Genomic DNA, 23133 nt, shown 5'->3' on the forward strand with positions numbered 1-23133 from the left:
TCCAGTTGCATTCCATATACAAATTGTAGAATATCAGAATCACTTTTGAAGGTTTTGAAGTCACAAAGGGGTGTGCCTTAAGATTTTGCTAGTGCTGAGAGAGATTTACAGGTATCGTATTTGTATTATATGCATAACATGATTGTTACTGTTAGCAGTCATATTAATAGTTTAGTTACTAGTAATGGTAGTTTGGTACTTAAATTTTAACCTGGTAGTTTGTTACTTATATATTGGCATTAAACTCTGTTTTATAAACAGTTTTATTTCAGAAATAGGTTGTGAGGAGTACTAAGTGAAATGTAATGCATTACTTTCAAACACTAGGAAGTAGGTTCCTGTTGAGTATTTTTGTGTAGGACATCTGATTTCCAGAAACGGTTTGTGGACGTTAAGTAGGAAATGCTTGTATGTCCAAATCTGACCATTTCTCACACCATACTGCTATCATCCTGGTACAAGCCTCCATCATTTATCCCCTGGATTCTTGTAATAGCCTCCCTATTTCTACCCCTGCCCTCCCAACTCTGTTGTCAACATAGCAGATAGGATTATCTGTTAAAAAATGTAAGTTGGGGGGGCAATCTAATATGGCAGAATAGTCAGAGACTTCATAATGTCTGTCTTACAACAAAGACCTGAGAAAACAAGTGAATTGGACATAGATGAAAACTTTGGAATTCTAAGCATCAAAGACAAGGCTGAAAAAATCAGACCAAGTGCCAAGTGGAAGGAGAGAGAGTATAAAAACAGCAGACATGGAGAATTAATGGACCACCGGCATCCTGCTAGCTGAAACTGCACATTGTGGCCATATTGAGATAAAGCAAGCAGTGTTCCCATCCGAAACTGCATCACCTGATGCAGCCAAGCAGGAGCAGCTCTGCATTCACATCCAGAGCCAGGCAGAAGTGCTTCTGCCCTGCAAAAGTTAATGCATGTATCCCAACCACGATGCTCACCCGAGCCCCCATGCCAGAGGTCTATGGGCCTGTGGGGCCCCCTGGCCCACCTTATCTAACTCCCCTCCCTGCATGTGATCGCAGTTCAGCAGTACCCACCACCCCCCTACCCCGTAAGCTGGGAGACTACGGATTGGAGGGTCCTGCCCTTTCACTCAGCCACTTGCACCGGGGGCCCATGGACCTGCAGCACTTTCTACTCCCTCTAACTACCTACACCTGTGGCCCACAGGCCTGTGGGACCCCCTGACCCTCCTTGCTCATCCCGCATCCCCACACACTATCACAGTCCAGCAGCACCCACCACCCCACCCCCTAAGCTGGGAGCCTTTCGACTGGAGGTGCCTGCCCCTTCACCAGGGGCCCACAGACCTACAGCACCTCCTGCTCCCTCTGGTCACCAGTGCTGGGGCTCTGTGGTGCCTTCCACTCCCTCCAGCCATCTGTGCCAGAGGCCTTAGGGCTGGCTATGTCCCCCACTCCATCCAGCCACTCACATTGGGGGCCTGAGGGCCAGCAGTGTTTCCTAAACCCTCCAGCCACCTGTGCTGGGGGCCAAATAACTGGCAGTACCTCCTACTCCCTCCAGCCACCGCTCCAGGGGCCTGGGGACTAGTGGCGCCTCCCACCCTCTACAGCCACCTGTGCTGGGGGCCCAAGGACTGGCTGCACAGTCTCCCCACTGAGTGCCCTAGTGGACAGGTGCACACCCTCCAACCAGACACCTGTGGACAGGTGACATCCTCCCTGCCTTGCCCCCCACATCACCCCCTTCTGCAACTGGAAGCTAACGGCTGCTGCTAACATCCCTGTATAGCCCTGCTTGCCTGAGACCATAGGTGAGAGTTTCCGCACCACCTACCTGGTGACCAATGACTAGGGCACCTTTGCCCGACCAGCTGGTAATTGGCAGAGTATACACACAACACCCAACCCGGCAACCAGGCAGAACGCCTCCTGCACCCATGGCCAGATGACCGGCCAGACAGATACATCACCTCACCAAAAACAGATACATCCTCAGCAACCTGTAAGAACAGCAAACAGAGAACTGTGCTCATATACCCAGTTTTTGCCCCACCCACCCAGAGACAGGAGGTGAGAGCTTCAATGCGGCCAGATTAGTGACCAGAGTAGCACACGTGCCCAGCCTAGTCAGATATATCAAAACAGAAGTTCAAGACACAGCAAACAAACATGCAGTAAATAAATATAATAACTTCTTGATGGCTCAGAGACAAAAGACAATATCAAATCACATAAAGAAGCAGGACAAGATGGCCCCAGCAAGTAACCAAAATAGAGAACCAGAAAACCTTCCAGAGGAAGAAATCGCTATGGAACTACCTGATAAGGACTCAAAAGACGAATATACAGGGCTCTCCAAGAGATCAAGAAAAAGATCAGGGAAAACACAGACAAAGTAATAGAAGAATTCAGGAAAACAATACAAGAAAAGAAAATTGCCAATTAGAAACCATATAAAAACAACACCTAGGATTCGAAAAGATTAACAATAAAATTTCAGAAATAATCAACTCAATGGAGGGATATAGGAACAAAATTGAAACAATGGAAGACAGAATCAGCGAATTTGAAGACAAATTACTTGACACCAATTTGAGGAAAAAATCAGGAAAAAGAATGAAGAAAAATGAAGAAAACCTAAGAATCATGTAGGACACTATCAAGAGGAAAAATTTGTGTATAATCAGAGTTCCAGAATGGGGAGGCAATGGAAAACAAGAACTGTCAAAGATTTGCTGGCAGAAAACTCTCCAAATGTCATGAAATATGAGAAGATATGCATCCAATAAGCTCAATGAACTCCATACAGGATAAACCCCAAAAGAAAGTCACCAAAAACCAAACTCACTGCCATCGAGTCAATTCTGACTCATAGCGAGCCTATAGGACAAAATAGAACTGCCCCATAGGGTTTCTCAGAAGCAACTGGTAGATTCCAACTGCTGACCTTTTGGTCAGCAGTGAAGCTCTTAACCACTATGCCACAGGGCTCAAAAAAAGTCACCAAAACATATCGTAATCAAACTTGCCAAAACCAAAGAAAGAATCCTGAGAACAAAGAAAATAAAAAATCCTGAGAGCAGCGTGGGAAAAACGAAAAGTCACATACAAAGGGGAACTAATAAGACTAAGCTCTGATTACTTGGCAGAAACCATGCAGGCAAGAAGGCAATAGGATGACATATATAAAACTTTGAAAAAAAAAATTGCAAACCAGTAATTATATAGCCAGCAAAATCATCTCTTAAATACAGTGATGAAATTAGGACATTTCCAGATAAACAGAAACTTAAGGGAGTTTGTAAAATCCAAACCAAACTTACAAGAAATATCAGAGTCCTTCAGATAGAGAACCAACATCAGACAACAACTTGAGATAGGCCACAGGACATCATCAGCCAGGTAACAACCCAGATAATTCTCAAAAATAGAACAAAGCTAAAAGGCTGAAAACAGGGACACAGAGATGTCAATCTGCAAACGACGACAATGTCAAAACAAAAAAGGGAATAAATGGTGTAGTTATAGAAGTTTTATACAGAGAGGAAGTTCAGGACAATATCAGTAAATAAAAGACTGGTTTAAACTTAGGAAGATAAAGCTAAATTTCAAGGTAGCCGCAAAGAAAGTTTACAAACTGCTCATCAAAAAGAAAAAGAAGAAAAACAGGAAGACTCAGTAAACACAAAATCAACGGAAAGAAAACCCACAAACAAAAAGAACTCAGCACAGAAAATTAAGTGGGACAAAGTACCTGTCAACGCCACAGAAAAAAAAGCACAACAAAACGATGGCCTTAAACTCATACCTATCAGTAATCACTCTGAATGTAAATGCTTAAATGCATGTATAAAGAGACAGAATGGCAGAATGAATGAAAAAAAAAAACTTGATCCATCAACATGCTGTCTACAGGAGATACAACTTAGATACAAAAACATGAACAAACTAAAACTCAAAGGGTGGAAAAAATGTATCAAGGAAACAACCAAAAAAAAACAAGCAGGAGTGGAAATATTAATCTCTAGTAAAATAGACTTTAAGGCAAAATCCACCATAAAAGATTATATACTTATTAAAGTTTCAGCCCACCTGAAGGGCATAACCATAATATATACACATCCAATGACAGGGCTTGAAAATACATAAAACAAACTCTAACAGCACTGAAAAAAGACATTAACTGTTCCACAATAATAGTAGGAGGCTTCAACATACCACTTTCGGTGAAGGACAGAACATATAGAAAGAAACTCAACAAAGATACACAAGATCTAAATGCCACAATCAACCAACTTGATCTCATAGACGTATACAGCACACGCCACCCAACGGCAGCAAAGTATACATTCTTTTCCAATGCACACGAAATGTTCTCCAGACTAGACCACATTTTAGGCCACAAAGCAAGCCTTACTTATCAAAAACATTGAAATCATACAAAACATTTTCTCTGATCACAGTGCCATAAAGACAGAAGTCAATTACAGGAATAGCTAGGAAAAAAAAAAAAAATACATGGAAAACAAACAATACCTTGCTTAAAAACCATTGGATAATAGAAGAAATCAAAGATGGAATAAAAAAAATTCCTAGAATTAAATGAGAATGAAAGCACATCTTACGAAAACCTTTAGAACACAGCAGAAAAGCAGTGCTCAGAAGTCAATTTATAGCAATAAATACACATATCCAAAAAGAAAAAGGTCCAAAATCAAAACATTAACCTTACAGCTTGAGGTGATTGAAAGAAAGAAAGCAGCAAAAGAAGCCAACAGTCACCAGAAGAAAGAAAATAATAAAGATTAGAGCAAAAATAGAGAACAGAAAAACAATAAAGTCAACAAGACTAGAAGTTGGTTCTTTGAAAAGATCAACAAACCATTGGCCAAATTGACAAAGAAAAACAAGGGAGGACACAAATAACCCAAATTAGAAATGAGATGGGTGACATTACAACAGAACCAACTGAAATAAAAAGGATCATAACAAAATACTATGAAAAATTTTACTCTAACAAATTTGAAAACCTAGAGGAAATGGATGAATTTCTAGAGACATACTACATACTTAAACTAACAGAAACTGAGATCGAAGAACTGAACAGAACCATAATAAGAGATTGAAGAGCTAATTTAAAAAACTCCCAACAACAACAAAAAAAGCCCTGGCCCAGATGGCTTCGCTGGAGAATTCTACCAAACATTCAGAGAATAGCTCACACCAATACTAATCAAACTATTTCAGAACATAGAAAAGGGAGGACTACTCCCAGTTTCATTCTATGAAGCTATCATATCCCTGATACCAAAGCCGGGCAAAGATTCCAGAAAAAAAAAAAAAATTACAGACCAATATTCCTTGTAAATACAGATGCAAAAATCCTCAACAAAATCTTAGCCAGTAGAATTCAACAGCATGTCAAAACATCATGATCAAGTGGGATTCATACCAGGTATTGCAAGAATGGTTCAACAGAAAATCAACCAACATAATCCACCACATAAAGAAAACAAAAGAATCACAATCATCTCAATCCATGCTGAAAAGGCATTTGATAAAGTCCAACATCCATTCCTGATAAAAACTCTCAGAAAAATAGAAATAGAAGTGGAATTCCTCAGCATAATAAGAGGCATTTATACAAAACCAACAGCCAATGTTATTCTCAGTGGAGAGAAACTGTAAGCATTCCCCATGAGAATGGGACCCAGACAAAGAAGCCCTTTATCACCACTCTTATTCAATATTGTGCTGGAAGTCCTAGCTATAGCAATGAGGCAAGAAAAAGGAATAAAGAGCTTCTAAATTGGTAAAGAAGAAGTAAAACTATCCTTATTTGCAGATAATATGATACTGTACATAGAAACCCTAAAGACTTCACAAGAAGGTTACTGGAACTAATAGAAGGATTCGTCATATTAGCCCGATACAAGATCAACATACAAAAATCTGTTGGATTCCTGTACATCAACAAAGAGAACTTGGAAAAAGAAATAAGGAAAACAATACTATTTGCTATAGCCCCCCAAAAGGTAAAATACTTAGGAATAAATCTAACCAGGGATGTAAAAGCCTTATACAAAGAAAGCTACAAAACACTACGGCAAGAAGGCAAAAGAGACCTATATAAATAGAAAAACATGTATGAATAGGAAGACTCAATGTTGTGAAAATGTCAGTCCTACCCAAAGCAATCTATAGATATGTGTGCAGTCCATATCTAAATATCAACAGCAATCTTTAATGAGATGGAAAAAACTAATCACCAACTTTATATGAAAGGAAAGAGGCCCCAGATAAGTAAAGAACTATTGAAGAACAAAGTAGGCGGTCTTATACTACCTGACCTCAGAACCTACTGTACAGCCAAGGTAGTCAAAACAACCTGGGACTAGTACAATGACAGATACATAGACCAGTGGAACAGAATTGAGAACGCAGATGTAATTCCAGCCACATATGGTCAGCTGATCTTTGACAAAGGGCCAAAGTCCATTAAATGGGGAAAAGACAGTCTCTTTAACAAACGGTGCTGGAAAAACTGGATGATGTCCATCTGTAAAAAAAAATGAAACAGAACCCATACCTCATGCCGTACACAAAAACTAACTCAAAATGGATCAAAGACCTAGATACAAAACCCAAAACTATGAAGATCATGGAAGAAAAAATAGAGACGATGCTAGGAGCCCTAATATATGGCTAAGTAGAATACCAAACATAGCTAAAAATGCAGAAACACCAGAAGGTGAACTAGATAAATGGGGCCTCCTCAAAATGAAACACTTAGGCTTATCAAAAGACTTCTCCAAAAGTAAAAAGAGAACCTATGGACTGGAACAAAAAAATTGGCTATGACATATCCAACAAGGATCTAATCTCTCAAATTTATAGAAAACTGAAACACCTCAACAACAAAACGATAACATAGTCATTCATTTTTAAATTTTTTTCCCCATAATAATTCAAGACAAATCACAGGACGCTGGGTGCTGTGATTGGTTGGCATTTACACAGGTCATTCATATGGAATTTGTCAAAAGGTAAAATGAAACACGTAAATTTAATCTATAAGGCAATCAGAAACACAATTCGTTGAAGCACATTCTTGTCAGCATTTTATGATGCCCGTTCTGTAACTGTAATTTATTTGTATATCTGTCAAAAGATGTAAGGCTATATTCAATAATGAGGATAGCAGGAATTTGAGACTTCATGTACCTTTCTGTTTGTCACAGGAAGGTCAACCTTTTGAAAAGGAATAGAAATTAACATTTCTTCAGAATTGTGTTTTCTTTCATTTGAGGTTATCTCTTAATTCCAGCATTTTACTGTGTTTGATAAACAGGCCGAATATACATTCTATTTATTTTGAAGGAGAAAGGTGATGAAACTTTACAAATTTCCACTGGCATTGCACTCTGTTGATAAGAATGGGAGTTTCAAAGCTCTGAAGAGATTACATGAAGTAGAATTGGAAAGCAAATTGTGTTTACAAAAGATCGGATGATGTTCCTAACAGGTGTTCAGAATAGACTGTTCACTTTCGTATTCTGCTGAGCTTTACTAGAAATAACGTCATTTTAAAAAAGGACAAATCTGATTGAAGGTAAAAGCATTCCCTCTCCACAGATTCTCGTCTAAAGGGTTTACATTAACTTTTTCTGATGGGCACACAGCAGTATTTTATGCTGTATCTGTATAAACTGGTAATGTGGAAAATAAAAATCTAAATAGTGTATTTGATTGTTTCATGTGCCAACCACTTAGATTGCTAGATTTATATCTATAATTTTGGAAGAGATGTTGCAATATGATATTCTGACAATAACTGTCTAAATCATAATACTGGGATCTGTTTTCATCTTGTTGTTGAGATAAAATTATTGAAATCCACAGTTGGTAGGTCAGAAAGATCACTTACTATCTTTTGTCATCGGTGGTTTAATGCTGACCTAAACAGCTACCGTATAACGTCAAAATTATCACAGCGCCCAGGCTGCAGAAGTGTAACATGCTATATGATTTCATGCATTTCCTGTCTGGAATGAAGACTATGAAAAGGCCAATAACTGTGAGCTATGGGGGTTTGGAAGATGCTTATATTTCTAATTTTTCCTTTTTCTTTTTCCTCATTCATTTTAGATTTTGGATTTAGTAAAGGGGACACATTACCAGGTAGCATGTCAGAAGTACTTCGAGATGATACACAATGTAAGTAAATTCTTTAACTTTATACCCTAATTCTTTCTATTTTGTTACTTTGTGTCTCACTGAAGATTCTTAGTTGCATCAATAGAAATGACTTGTTATTTTCAGCAGAAAGGGATTTATTATACAGTATTAGGTAGCTTATAAAATTTATAGAAGGGCCAGAGAACCAAGCTTGAATCCTACAGAACCAGGAATATTATAGCTAGGAGAAACTACATCATGAGAAGACCTTACTTTACTGTAGCAGCCGCCTACCACTCTACTTCTAGGGACCAGATTAAGAATTGGCAAACCTTTTCTGTAAAGAGCCAGATTGTAAATATTTTAAGACTTTGTGGGCCATCTCTGTCACAGCAAGTCAACTCTGCCATTGTAGCTCAAAAACATCCATAGACAGTATGTAAATAAATGGCTGGGGCTGTGTTTCAACAGAACTTTATTTATAAATGAAGGCTAGATTTGGCCCACTGGCCTTAGTTTGCTGACCTCTGGACTAGATCTACAATCTTTGCCACAGTTGCCCCAGGGGAACTTTTGCCATCTTGCTTGCAGAAAATCCCATCCTACTTGTGACTGTCACCTCATGTTGCTCTAATCTATTTTCCAAGTCCCATATTTATCTATTTGGTAGAACCTAGGTCCTGTATGGACCCTTGACTGCAAGAGAATCAGGGAAATGTAGTTTTTATCTTGCCAGCCTCCTTAGTACAAGAAGGACTACTGGAATGGCCCAGACTGCCACAGAGCTCTGAGAGCAGGGGCCACAAACTCACAGGCCAACAGAAGTCAGACAAATAATCCAAAGAGTGAATCTGGCTGAGATTAAGACCAGGGAGTATGGTTAAGACCTGTGGTACACTGAAGAACTCATGCCCTGTTAGAGTCATTCACACTGAGAAAATTTAAGATACAGACTACATCTGCAGATCAAATTCAACCCATGGGCCTCCAGTTTGCAACCACTACTCTTGAGCATGGATTCCTAATCTGGGACAGACAGGTTTGGAGGTCCATGTACCTCCTGAAACATTTTGCCTGTGAGTACGTATGTGCATTTTTCTGGGGTTTATGGTATTAGGTTTCAAAGGGATCCATGACCCTCCCAAAAAGATGTTGTATTTATTGCGTTTATCATCAGCTACCATGCCATGTTAATTTTTATAATTATTTTAATGTGTTTTCTAATTTTCATGAAATGATTTTTCTATTCTGATGATATATTTTCAGAATTTCTTACTTGATAAATTATTTCATAGAATATATTCTATAATGATACCAATAATGATGAAAATAATAATACCAGCCAACATTTAATGCATGCTAGGCACAGCACTAAGTACTTTGAATGCGTTAACTCCTTTGACCCACATTACAGCATTACAACTAGGCACTATTTTTATCCCCATTTATGAACAAAGCTTAGAGAAGCTGAGTAACATGTGCAAGGTCAGACTGCTTGTAGGGGAATGGAACTTGGATTTGAAGCCAGGCTGTCTAACTTATCTAAAACTTGTAAGCCTGACCGTGAGTGTGTTTGTTCAGTAGTAATCTGGTACTGAATTTGTAATCACCACTGCTGAGGTCATTAGCATTTGCTTGCCTAGATTCATAGAATAATAAGCATAGAGGGACTTTTGAGGTCACCTGCTTCAACCTTCACAGGTTATATGTGAAGAAACTGAGGCCCAGAGATTCGAAGTGAGTTGCCCAAGGTACTACCACTGTTAATGGGATAGCTGGAGTTAGAACCCCCATCTGTTGTGGTCTTTAGTGGATGCTAGTTGTCTTTCAACTGCACTTTTGAAAATATTTTTCTCATTTTAAAACATATGGAATTTATTTTTACAATATTTAAAGGCAAGTAACAACAAAATTTTATTAGTTTTATCAGAATAGGAATCTCACCAGATAAGCCACCCTTTGGGTATTTCTAGCACCATTTTGCATGACTCTTCCTTGAAGACTGCATTGCTTAATTGGCTTGCTCAGCTTGAGAGTTTTAATTTTGTATATGTTCTTAATTATTTGTGGACCCTTAATTAAGAGGCATCAGAACTTTCAAGAATTGAAGTCAGATCCAGTGTTTTTTTTTTTTTTTTAGTAAGATTTGAAAATTAGATTTAAAAAATTTAGGTTGTGACATAATCACTGAAAGATAAGGAGTATATATGTTTTAGTTCTCAAATCTGCTTTTGTAGTCTCTCTCTCCTATTAATTATTCCTGTAAGAACATGGCTGCTATTGCCAATTTTTAAAACTTGCCTTAGATTAATGAAGATATTGAAAAGACATGGGTCTAAATCCTCCTGTGTAAAGAAATAGCATAAGTTAAACTTCATGTAAATCAGTAAGTAAAGCTTTTTATATTCACTAGGTATCCCATTATAGATTTTTAAATGTGAGTGTCTCTCTTCCTCTGTTATTTCTTCTACTTTAAGTTAATAGTGGGATCTGTTTTTATATTTTTACTGTCAGGTTTCTGCCTACCTCCCATTCTGCCTCTCAGAAAAAGCCCTATGTTTATTTTCCTGAGCCCTCTGATCAAATCACACTTAAATGAAAGTTTTGAAAATGAACCAGTTAATTGATACCATTTGTAGCAGCACTGTGATAGTTCCATATGGCTTTTTTGGTAATACCAGCTGCCTCATTATATGCTGTCATTGCAAAACTTCTTGATTAAAACCCAAGGATCCCATAGGTAAAGCAATACTGCTTCCATTCCTTCAAAATCTACATTTGCTGTGGCGGAAATATGAGACCCATGTTTGTGTGAAGGTCACTGTGTGCAAAATATGTTGATTCCAAGCAGATGTTTGAGAGAGGATCATTTAGTAGATATCAGAAGCTGGGCTGCTTAAACCTGTTTCTCTCAGTGTTTTTAGGTAGCAATGTTTAAAATAATTGTTTACTTTAGGTTTTTATTATTATTATTATTTTCTGTGTGCTCCATGTATAAATGAAAACACTTGTGTAAATTAATCTCTGAATTTTAGTTGAAAGAAATTTTTTTTTTTAAATAGACCTCTTTGGGCACTGAGTCATTCTGGATACTATTCACTGAATAGTTGAGCATATTTTTTTTTTCCACCAGATAAAATGCTTCAGAAATTTTGTTAAAACGTATCACACGTTCTCCTGCAATCTTAAAGAGGATATACTAAATATAATTAAGTCTTTTTATAATAACTCAGGCTCATCATTATGGATATCAATTAGAATACTGGGCTAGAAGCCACCATCATCTCTCGCCTGGATCACTGCAATAGCTTTCTAACTCATTTCCCAGCATCTACACATGCCCCATTCCAATTTTTCTACTCCACACAGCTGCTGGAGTGATCTTTTAAATAGGGGAACCTGATCATTTCAGTAACCTATTTTCAAAAACCTTTAAAGCCATTAAAGGCCTCCCATTGCTCTTAACATGAAATCCTGAATTTATAATGTAGCCTATAAAGACCTCCACCCGCCTCACCCCTAAAGCTCCTCATCCCCCCATCCCATCCATCCCAACCCACCTCCCATGTCCTCTAGACTCCAGCTATACTAATCTTGTTTCAGATCCTTCGCAGTACTTTGGTATTTCCAAGCTAATGTCGCAGAATGAAAATGCGTAGCAGAATTTTCTTCTCCTGCTACTTAACAAAATAGGAAAAACATAGTGAAAAATCATTAATCACACACAAACACACATACATATACAAACGTGACCAATAACAAATAATCAAGAAATGGGGAAAGGAAAGAGAAGATTCACAACAGAGAAAATCATGAGATTTCTCACTTAATACTCTGGAATGAAATAAACTAAGCATTCTTACCTTTTTATTTTGATGAAGTAAGGAGTAAGCCCCATGCATCTATTGGTTTGTCATGCTGTGGTGGAATATACAAAGTATATGAATCTAGGAAAATTGGAAGTCTTCAAAAATGAAATGGAATGCATAAACATTGATCGCCTCTGCATTAGTGAGCTGAAATGGACTGGTATTGGTCATTTTATAATCGGACAATCATATGGCATATTATGCCAGGAATGACCAATTGAAGAGGAATGGCATTATATTCATTGCCATAAAGAATGTTTCAGGCTGTATCCTGAAGTACAACGCTGTTTTTTTTGTGATAGGATAATATCCATATGCCTACAAGGGAGACCAGTTAATATGACTATTTAAATTTATATACCAGCCACTAAGGCCAAAGATGAAGAAACTGAAGATTTTTACTAAAATCTGCAGTCTGAAATTGATCAAACATGCAATCAAGATGCATTGATAAATACTGGTGATTAGAATGTGAAAGTTAGAAACGAAGAAGAAGGATTGGTAGTTGCAAAATATGGCCTTGGTGGTAGAAATGATGCTGGAGATCACATGATAGAATTTTGCAAGACCAATGACTTCTTCATTGCAAATATGTTTTTCAACAACGTAAACAGCAAGTATACACATGGCCCTCACCGGATGGAATGCACAGGAATCAGATTGACTGCATCTGTGGAAAGAGATGATAGAGAAGCTCAATATCATCAGTCAGACCAAGGCCAGGGGCTGACTGCAGAACAGACCATCAATTGCTCATATGCATTTGCAAGTTGAAGCTAAAGAAAATTAGAACAAGTCCACGACAGCCAAAATATGACCTTGAGTATATCTCATCTGAATTTAGAGACCATCTCAAGAATAGATTGGATGCATTGAACACTAAAGACCAAAGACCAGACAAGTTGTGGAATGACATAAAGGATCTCATACATGAGGAAAGCAAAAGATTGTTAGAAGGACAGGAAAGAAAGAAAAGACCAAAATGAATGTCAGAAGAAACTCTGAAACTTGCTCTAAAATGTAGAGTCACTAAAGTGAAAGGAAAAAATGATGAAGTAAAAGAGCTAAACAGAAGATGTCAAAGGGCAGCTCAAGAAAACAAAATAAAGTATTACAATGAAATGTGCAAAGACCCAGAGTTAGAAAACCAAAAGGGAAGAACATGCTTGGCGTTCTTCAAGCTGAAAGAACTAAAGAAAAAATTCAAGCCTTGAGTTGCAATATTGGTGGGTTCTACAGGGAAAATATTAAACCATGCAGGAAGCTTCAAAAGGAGATGGAAGGAATACGTAGAGTCACTGTACCAAAAATAATTGGTTGACATTCAACCATTTCATGAGGTAGCATATCATCAAGAACTGATGGTACTGAAGGAAGAAGTCCAAGTTGCTCTGAAGGCACTGGTGAAAAACAAGGCTCCAGGAATTGATGGAATACCAATTGAGATGTTTCAACAAACAGATGCAGCACTAGAAGTGCCCACACATCTCTGCCAAGAAATCTGGAATATAGCTACCTGGCCAAGCAATGGAAAAATATCCATATTTATGCCTATTCCAAAGACAGGTGATCTAACAGAATGTGAAAATTATCAAACAATATCATTAGTATCACACACAAGCAAAATTTTTTGAAGATCATTAAAAGTGGTTGCAGCAGTATATCGACAGGGAACTGCCAGAAATTCAAGCCAGATTCAGAAGAGGATATGGAATGATAGACATCATTGTGGATGTCACATGGATCTTGGTGAAAGCAGAGAATACCTGAAAGATGTTTTCTGTGTTTTATTGACTATGAAAAGGCATTCGACTATGTGGATCGTAACAAATTGTGGATAACATTGGGAAGAATGGGAATTCCAGAACACTTAATTATGCTCATGAGAAACCTACATATGGACCAAGAGGAAGTCACTGGAACAGAACAAGGGGATACTGTGTTGTTTAAAGTCATGAAAGTTGTGCGTCAGGGTTGTATCCTTTCACCATATTTATTCAGTCTGTATGCTGAGCAAATAATCTGAGAAGCTGGACTATATGAAGAAGAATGGGGCATCAGGATTGGAGGAAGACTCATTAGCAACCTGCAATATGCAGACGACACGGCCTTGCTTATTAGTAGTGAAGGGGACTTGAAACAGTTACTGATGGAGATCAAAGACCATAGCCTTCAGTATGGGTTACACCTCAACATAAAGGAAAAAAAAAGTCTTCACAACTGGACCAATAAGCAACATCATGATAAATGGAGAAAATGTTGAAGCTGTCGAAGATTTCATTTTACTTGGATCCACAATCAACACCCATGAAAGCAACAGTCAAGAAATCAAGTGATACATTCCATTGGGCAAATCTGCTGCAAAAGACCTCTTTGGAGTGTTAAAAAGCAAAGATGTCACTTTAAGGACTAAGGTACGCCTGACCCAAGCCGTGGTGTCTTTTTTGTTTTTTTTTTAACTTTTCTTTTTATTGCACTTTAGATGAAGGTTTGCAGAGAGAATTAGTTTCTCGTTTAACAATTAATATACATACTGTTTTGTGACATCAGTTGCCAACCCCAGGACATGTCAACACTCTCCCCTTCTCGACGCGGGGTTCTCCATTGCCAGTTTTCCTGTCCCCTCCTGCCTTCTCATCCTTGCCCTTGGGCTGGTGTGCCTGTTTAGTCTCATTTTGCTTTATGGTCCTCTCTAATCTTTGGCTGAAGGGTGAAACTCAGGAGTGACTTCATTACTGAGCTAAAATGGTGTCCAGAGACCATATTCTCGGGGTTTCTCCAGTCTCTGTTAGGCCAGTAAGTCTGACCTTTTTTTGGGAGTTAGAATTTTGTACTACATTTTTCTCCAGCTCTGTCTGGGACCCTGTCTTGTGATCCCTGTCAGAGCAGTGGCAGTTGGTAGCTGGGCACCATCTAGTTGGGCTGGACTCATCGTGGTGGAGGCGTGATAGTTGTGGTCCATTATCCTTTGGACTAATCTTTCCCTTGTGTCTTTGGTTTTCTTCATTCTCCATTGCTCCAGATAGGGTGGGACCGGTGGAGCATCTTCTTAGATGGCCACTCACTTTTAAGAGCTTTTAAGGTCCTAGACACTACTCACCAAAGTAGGATGGGGAGTAGGGAGAGAAAAACACTAACTGGACAATAGGTAAGTAGTAGCTTTGATGAAGGGTAAGACAGCACATAATACTGGGGAATCCTTGGTGTTTTCAATGCCTCATATGCATGTGAAAGCTGGGCAATGAATAAGGAAGACCTAAGAAGAATTGATGCCTTTGAATTATAATGTTGATGAAGAATATTGAATATGCCATGGACTGCCATGTCCATGGTATATCTGTCTTGGAAGTACAACCAGAATGCTCCTTATACTTTCGACATGTTATCAGGAGGGAACCATCCATTAAGAAAGGCATCATGCTTGGTAAAGTAGAGGGTCAGCGAAAAAGAGGAAGGCCCTCAACAAGATGGATTGACACGGTGGCTACAACAGTGGGCTCAAGTGTAACAACAATTGTGTGGATGTTGCAGGACCAGGCAGTGTTTTGTTCTGTTGTACATGAGGTCACTATGGTAGGAACCGACTGGATGGAATATAACAACAACAAAAACAAAGAGTAAGCTTAAGCAGAAATAAGAGCAATAGGGAATCTAGATGTGGATACCTCTTTTTCTCTGTTCTTTTTCTAATTTGATTATATTGCGGGATCTGTTTCATTTTGTTCTGTTTCTGTTCCTTTCCTTCCCCTGCAAAAAATCCTGAATTTATTTTCCTGAACAAAATAAAAGGAGACTAAATGGCAAAACCCTAAGTTTATTTTCCTAATGGAAACTGAATGGCAACCATACATACTTCCTTGAGCTAAAAATAAAAATGAATGAAAGAAATAAAGCACTTAAAGGACAAAGAACCCATCCTGGAATAAAAAACAATTCACAGAGAAAACACTTCATAATCTCATCTTGTTATCAAGCAATTTAATAGATTCAAGTCCCATAAAATGAGCTCAAAGAGGAGGAAATTACAGAATGAATTAAGAAAGGACAATTGCAGACCTAAGAGAGAAAAATACAGAAACATAACATCGTATAGAACCATGGTACAAGTTCTCTTTTCCAAGGCATTTGGCACTGTTATAGCTGGTTGGCTAATAAAAATTATTAAGTAAAATGGAGAGTCAAATAGAAAAAGTACATTCCTTAAACATTATATTTGAAAGTTAAAATGTTTAAATGTCATTTATTTGCTAATATTTTGAAATAAGGATGAGGTCTTTTGTTTGAATATAGTTTCCCTGATATTAGAGTTTAATTTCATCTTACTTTCATAAGCCATACCTGTAATACACCACCAATAATTTCCAGTTTGTGTTTCTTTAAAGTGGAAAAGGAACTTAATGATACTTACAAAGCAGTGTGATCTTCTTCCCTATCCTTTTGGGAATTCAACTTTTTTTTATCTTAAGTGACTTACCTTTCTTGATGAGCCTTTCCAAAGCATTTAATTTCCACTAGCAACCTGATTATTATCTCCATTTCATAGATGAGGAAACTGAGGCTTATAAAGATTATGGTATTTAATTTTTTCCACATCTAAAGCTAATAATTCAGCTTAACCCAGAGAGTCATTTTCTGTAATAATAGATGTACTGAAAATTTTAATAACTTGAAGCAAGGTATAGAAAAACCTCCAATATATAATAACACAAGGTACTAGATTCTTTTTGCATGAAAAATACCACCATGTTTTCTATAATCTTTATATTCAAGTTTAAGTCTAGAATATTTCTAATGAAGATACCATTATCTGTTTATTTGACTTTGAATAAAACATCTTAAAACATATTTCAGAGCAACAAAATGATCTAGTCAGAGAGCCTGAAATCTAATTCAGACAAAACCACTTACTAATTCTATGACTTTGGGTGAACTGTGTAATCTCTTTAGGCCTCAGTTTCCAAATCTATACATGGAGGAGGTTCAACTTAAAGGATCCCCCAAGGTCCAACCAATTTCTAGTGTTCTCTGTTTATAAAATTTAAAGCCTTCTGATTGAAATGATTTAAGCTATGAACTTACCTTTCATGAGATACTTTGTAAAATGCAAAGTTTATATTGGATCTCCAAGTTTTTAATGAATTGGGTGAAAAATTGAATATAATAAAGGGAAGTTCACAGATGACTCCATTATTATTAAAAATTATAGCTGTACCATAAAAAATTCAGGAAACATTTTGAAATTAAGTAGCAAAGGAGGAGATAAAAATTTGTTCTCAGTGATCTGGGTAATAACGTTTAAAAAGATCATATTATTAATCTTCTGTATACTGAAGTTACTGTAAAATTATGGCTCAAATTTATTAGCAACTGACTAAAGAGAATCCTGGGGTGCAAGTATGTATTACCAGAAGAGACCGTGTTTCTGTTTACTGGTCCACCTGTCAGGACCGTTCATTCTGGATCATGACAGCAACTCCTTTTTTCTAACCCTTTTTTAATCTGCCATAATATTATGCATAACTCTAATCACCTCATCTCCCTAATTAAGGATCTTTAGTGACTTACAGACTTCTGTAGTTGCCTACAGAATTAGGTCCAGACTACTTACAGTGGGGTTTCAAGGCTCTCTGTCTGAGGTCTGGCCCCAGTCTGTCTTTCCAACCTCATTTCATGTTATTCCCCTTTATGTGTCATTCACACCAGGCCATCTAACTACTTGCTTTCCCAAGACTTCTTCTTTATACCTTGCTCATGAGGTCCTACCTACTGTTATCCCAGCTGTGCATTTTCTCCATCTTTCCAGACCCAGCTCAAATAACACTTCCTTTACAAAGTCTTCCTTGATCTCCCCAGCCAGAATTTCTCTCTACTGTGGAGTATAGTAGGTCTTAATTTGTGACCCTTATCACTTTTCCATTTTGCATTTATGCTAAAAGGTACTAGGTCATATCGCGGCTTTGTACACAGTAAGTCTTCAGTTAATATGTGAGATGTATAACTAGTATACACTAGCTAGTTCTGGGCTCAACCAAATATTTATTAGATACCTACTGTGTGCAAGCACGTCAGTATAATGAAGAGTAAGATATGCAAAGGTTGATAAATACAAGACAGATGAATGAAAGAAATGTAATAGCTTCTCGGTATATGAAAGATACAAAGTGAAAATGCCTCCTAATAAAAGAAAAGTAACTAACTCAACAAATGGTGTTCTTTTTTTGTCAACTTCTACTGTAGAAAACAGGAGAAGGTGGGCATTTGAATTAGGTTGGGTTTTACATGTGATCAACTCAGTTTGACCCATTGGTTGAATATGAAAAAAGTGATTCATGCAGGAGATTCATACTTTTCAGGAAAAACGTCCTTGTTTCTGTTATTTTGTTCTTATATCACACCCTAATAGGTAATCATCAACAAGAATTGGAAATGGTTTGGATATGGCCAGGATTGAGGGCATGGGTTGGAAGGGATATGGGGGCTGGGGAGGTAAGGAGTGGTGTCTAGTATGCTCCGCAGAACGGATTATGATACCGGTTACTGAGAGCGAAGGGCAGGGGAAAGGCTAAAGGATGAGTTTCATGTTGAGGTTGAGCTCCTTTGAACCATTCGAGAGGTTGAGTAGGAATTGGATAGGGAGCTGAGTGTAGGCTGGAAATATAAATTTGGGAATCATTAAGTTTTCAGTAGGTTGAAGCTCACTCTGAATGAGATACAGTAAGTAGTGGATTGAGTGTTAGAAAGGAGATCTGTATTTCAGATATTAAATAGATTTTAAGTGAGGGCTGGGACAGTTTTTAAAAGCCCTATATTTATAGCTTTGCTATATTTTAATGCAATTTCAATTTGCTTCCTTGTACAGGTTGATGATTGTGGCTTTTCTTTGAGTCATCCTAATCAGTTCTTTATTGAGAGCCAGCGGATTCTAAATGGTGGTAAAGATATCAAGAAGGAACCTGTACAACCAGAAACTCCTCAACCAAAACCAAGTGTCCAGAAAACCAAGGATGTATCCTCTGCTCTGGCCTCTTTAAATTCCTCTCTGGAAATGGATATGGAGGAACTGGAAGATTACTTTAGTAAATGATTCATAGTTTAGTAACCCTTTCTCCTCATCAGACTTCATTACCTGTTTTACCTCTTTCTTTTTTAACCTTTCTTGTAACTTCTCCCTCCACCTTACCCCCACTTCATTACATCCACATGTGCACACACTTCTTAACGAAAGCAGGCTTGCAAGTAAAATGAAGACCTCCGCTATATTTTGCTTTGGCAAAGGGAAGTAATAGAGCCCCATTGTAATCCACAAATTGGATGGCATGATTTATGTCCTATTTTAGGAGATAAAGACAGCTTTCTGGTCTGGCTACAGTCCCCTAGAAACAGTACAACTAAAGACAACTTTTATTTTAATACTTACCACTTTGTAATTTTGACACCATGTTTTTCTGGACCATTTTTGTTAATAAATATAAAAACTTACATGCGTGTGTTTGTGTGAGAATGGGAGAATCATGTTAATGTCTAACAGATATCAACATTAACTCAGTTTTTAAAGTGCTATTTTAGGGTATCCAACACACTGCCAATCAAGTCACCAATGGGACTGCTTTTTTTTAAGTTGGCCCATTTGTGGTATTCCATCTCAACAAGGAGACCTTTAGCCCCCTTTGAGTGACAGCAAACTCTATTGAAGTGAATTGTGACTTGGGGATTAAGAGAAACAAAATTTGTGTAGTCAGTTATATTTATTAATGAATTTAGAGTGCTTTATTGTATAAAATGATGACTCCTTAGCTATTGTCATTTCCCATTCACTCTGGGGGCATTAGGCAGCTCCTAAAGCAAGGATATAAGGTAAACCTGTGTGTTTCTTCATTTCACCCTCCAACTTCCATGACTTACTGCTTCTGTGGCTGTTCTGAAATGCTGGATAGGCTTGGTAAATTCATTAACTTCAATAATGAATGTTCTGATATTTATAATAACCCCCTCCTTTTCATGCCAGGGACGGAGTTTAGTGAATGTTGTGGGTGATTTATGGACATACCAGATTAATGCCTTGCTTGCTCTCTTTGCCAGCCTTTGGCAAACAGATAAGATGGGGGTATACTGTCCCTGTATTTTATAGACCCCATTTACAGAGCAGTATCCTCGTCGATGCCCTTGTCTAACTGATTTCTTCCCCCTGGTCTGCCCTCACCGAGCCAGATGAATTGAGGCTCTTAAGAGAGAGACCTGGTATGAAACATAACTGTTTCTCACACATTACCTTGGATTATGAGAAAATTATTAGTCTATTTCAGTCCTCTTTTCCTTGTAAACAGAAGCACTTTTCCCTTATCCTTTTGAATCAGATACTAACTAAATTGAAAAGAGAACATTGTATTCAGAAAGCTGGATTGTTAGAGGCACCATGTTTTTAATCCTGTAATAAATGTTATCAGTATGAAAATAAGGATTTAACAGGATCAGAGCATGAGTACCTAAAAATATCAGGTGATCAGGTTTATAGTCTAGGCTCCGAGTCAACGATTTCTTGGCATATTTAGTAACATAATTAATTGAGATATTATCTCAACTTTTACTTGTCTTTGTGAATTATTGTTACCTAGTTTAGGAAATGGTAGTTTTCTGCTACAAATTACAGTTATAAATCTCTTCCTTCTGAAGCCATCCACTCTTCCTTTCATCATTTATAGTTCTCAACAGGAATCTGATGACTACCTACCACTTTATCCATGAGCTGCAAAACCACAAGTGTCTTTTTTTTATGTTAAGAACAAGTGTTACACAGGGCTGTTTTAACCACAGAATTAAGTTAGCTTTAGAAAGCCAAGCATAGAAATGTAGGTCTCTGTCATATTAAAAGAAGGGAAATATTAGAAGCAGTCTCACTGCTGTAGTTCAATCAGAAATCTTATGACACGATATTTCATATCTGGCAACATTTTGCAAGGCTGTCTTTTTCCACTGCCTCATGTTCTCCTTCTTTTATGAAACCTGTTCTCCCTCCAGCTGAAAGGACAGAGCTACTAATAGCACGGAAGACCTGTCTTAGTTGACTATTTCAAACTGGCAGCCCTGAGAATTTGTGTCACGCTACTTGTATGTTTTATATGTGTCTAGTCAAACTAAAAAATAACATTAGTTTAAATGCTAGTTGTATTACAAGTTGTTTCTTTGTAATAGGCTTTGATCTCCTGTCATGTATTACACCAAATGTATAAACATTTTGTGAAGTCCATAGATTGGAGGATAGGGGTTAGAGGTTTGTAGAAGCAGATAGAAATTAATGCAGTTCTGGTGCTTTTTGGAATTGGAAAAAGCAATTTATTTTTCATGCTTCACAGGTCTTGACAATTTTGATTTGTTTTCTTTGAAAGCAGACCTGTTTGAATCGGATGATGTAGGAAGAACCTGAAAGAAAAATCAAAAACCAGGAGCCTCTTTTCAAAACAGTAGCCAATGAAAAAGAATATGAATCTCCCTATCTTTTAAACTTCTACTCTTTTTATAACCTCTTCAAGGGGAAGAGGCTGTCTGATTATCAGAGACAAAAGCAGAAACAGGAGAGGAAAGAAACTAGGTTGGACATTTATAGCTGGTTGAAGCAGCAAGCATTGTTAGTGGAGATTCTGTCATATTTCTTTCATGTTGTTTCTCCATAACGTTTCTTACTCTGTCCACATAGTACAAAACTCTTAATTGCAATGCACTTAAAAGAACAGTAAGAAGATCTTAAGTAAACTTTTTGGGACTGCCTATGATAAAAAAAAATACAGAGTCATAAAAGTGAATAGTTACATATTTTGAATGAGAGGGAATGGAATAAGGCAATGGGAAAGATCTTTAATTCATACAGAATTTTAATAAGCTGAGGGATTTCTTCTCTCACTAAAACCATGCAGCGTGTTTTGTTTGTTACACTTTGCTGTCTTACTGATACTCAGGGTCTTTGCAATCGAACTTCTGTAATTCTTTGCAAAGAAGAAAAGAAAACTTCTAGGATTTAAGCTTGAAAGGCGAAATGAGACAACTCTAAAGTTGTGGTTTGCTTAGAATCTACTGTTTGCAAATTTAATCCAGGTCTTCCACAGGCGTCAGCTTGATGTTAAATTTAAGTGCCCATTAAAGTGAGGATCTGACAGCAGTTCTGAAAGTGAAGCTTAGTCTGAGGACATCTTTACAGCTGGAAGGGAAAAAATTGTTGAGAAGCCTCAAACCACCGTGGTAATTGATTAGATCCATTTGTTAACTTCTTTTCTAATCTTGGGGAAGGGACAGGGAGAGAAGGTTAAGGGAGAAGCAAGAGGGACTGGATCCAGAAGAAGTCCAGTGCTCCCTATGGAAACTGGGCAAGGACGGTCCCGTGTTACAGAAAATGATGGCAAATAACCCCTCCGGCAAATGAATAAGATAAGGAACTGATTACAAGAACTTTATTTGGTTTGCCAGCAGAACCACATTTCTGTGGAAGTTGAATTTTGAACAGGTTGCTGGTTTGGTTGTCAGGCCCATTGGTAGACACATGGCATTATTTAGGAGTGGACCTCCAGTGGTACATTGTTGGCCTGAAGAGTTAATGTCTCTCAAGGGTATATAACTTACATTCAGGTAATCACTTCTTTACCCAAAGCATCTGGCCTTCTTTTCAATATTGAGTTCCTTTTTGACATGTAGTTGTTGCCCTAGTCTAAGGCATCTCACTGTAATTGGCATTGTAGGCAATTAGCTTTGTGACTCTATGGAAATCTTGTCACCTGTAGAAAATTATCTTCCCACTTCATCTGACCTTCCTGCCAAAAATGATACTATTTCCTGTGACTGGATTTGCTTTCTATCTTGTAAGCTCTTTTCATTCATTGCTTCATGACATTTTATTTTCTCCAAGAATTATCACTGCAGAACCTTATCAAAGGCTAAAGAATATGTCTGTATATAAAGCTCTTGTATTTCCCCTGAGTCTTCAATTCCAATGCTGTTTTTTGAACATTGATGACAAGGTAGTGAAACAACACTACTAATAAATGCATGATGGATTTTTCAATTCAGCCCTGCATTTCTAGGTAGTTATTCATCATAATAGAACTGTGAGG

At 37.8% G+C, this 23133-nt stretch overlaps 1 protein-coding gene across 2 annotated transcripts in view; it reads left to right on the plus strand.

Moving 5' to 3' along the window:
• Window positions 1-23133, plus strand: part of PRIM2 (DNA primase subunit 2) — a 386408-nt gene that overhangs the window by 338718 nt on the left and 24557 nt on the right. The window contains exons 13-14 of one of the 2 annotated variants that reach the window (XM_049894926.1): window positions 8139-8207; window positions 18897-19510. In XM_049894926.1, coding sequence (XP_049750883.1) covers window positions 8139-8207; window positions 18897-19121 — 294 coding nt within the window. In that variant the 3' untranslated portion in view covers window positions 19122-19510. Of the gene's footprint in view, window positions 1-8138; window positions 8208-18896; window positions 19511-23133 lie in introns of those variants that run through there. The other variant, XM_049894929.1, reaches the window with a different exon arrangement.

The sequence above is a fragment of the Elephas maximus genome, chromosome 1 (assembly GCF_024166365.1).
Source record: "Elephas maximus indicus isolate mEleMax1 chromosome 1, mEleMax1 primary haplotype, whole genome shotgun sequence".
Taxonomy (NCBI): Eukaryota; Metazoa; Chordata; class Mammalia; order Proboscidea; family Elephantidae; genus Elephas; species Elephas maximus.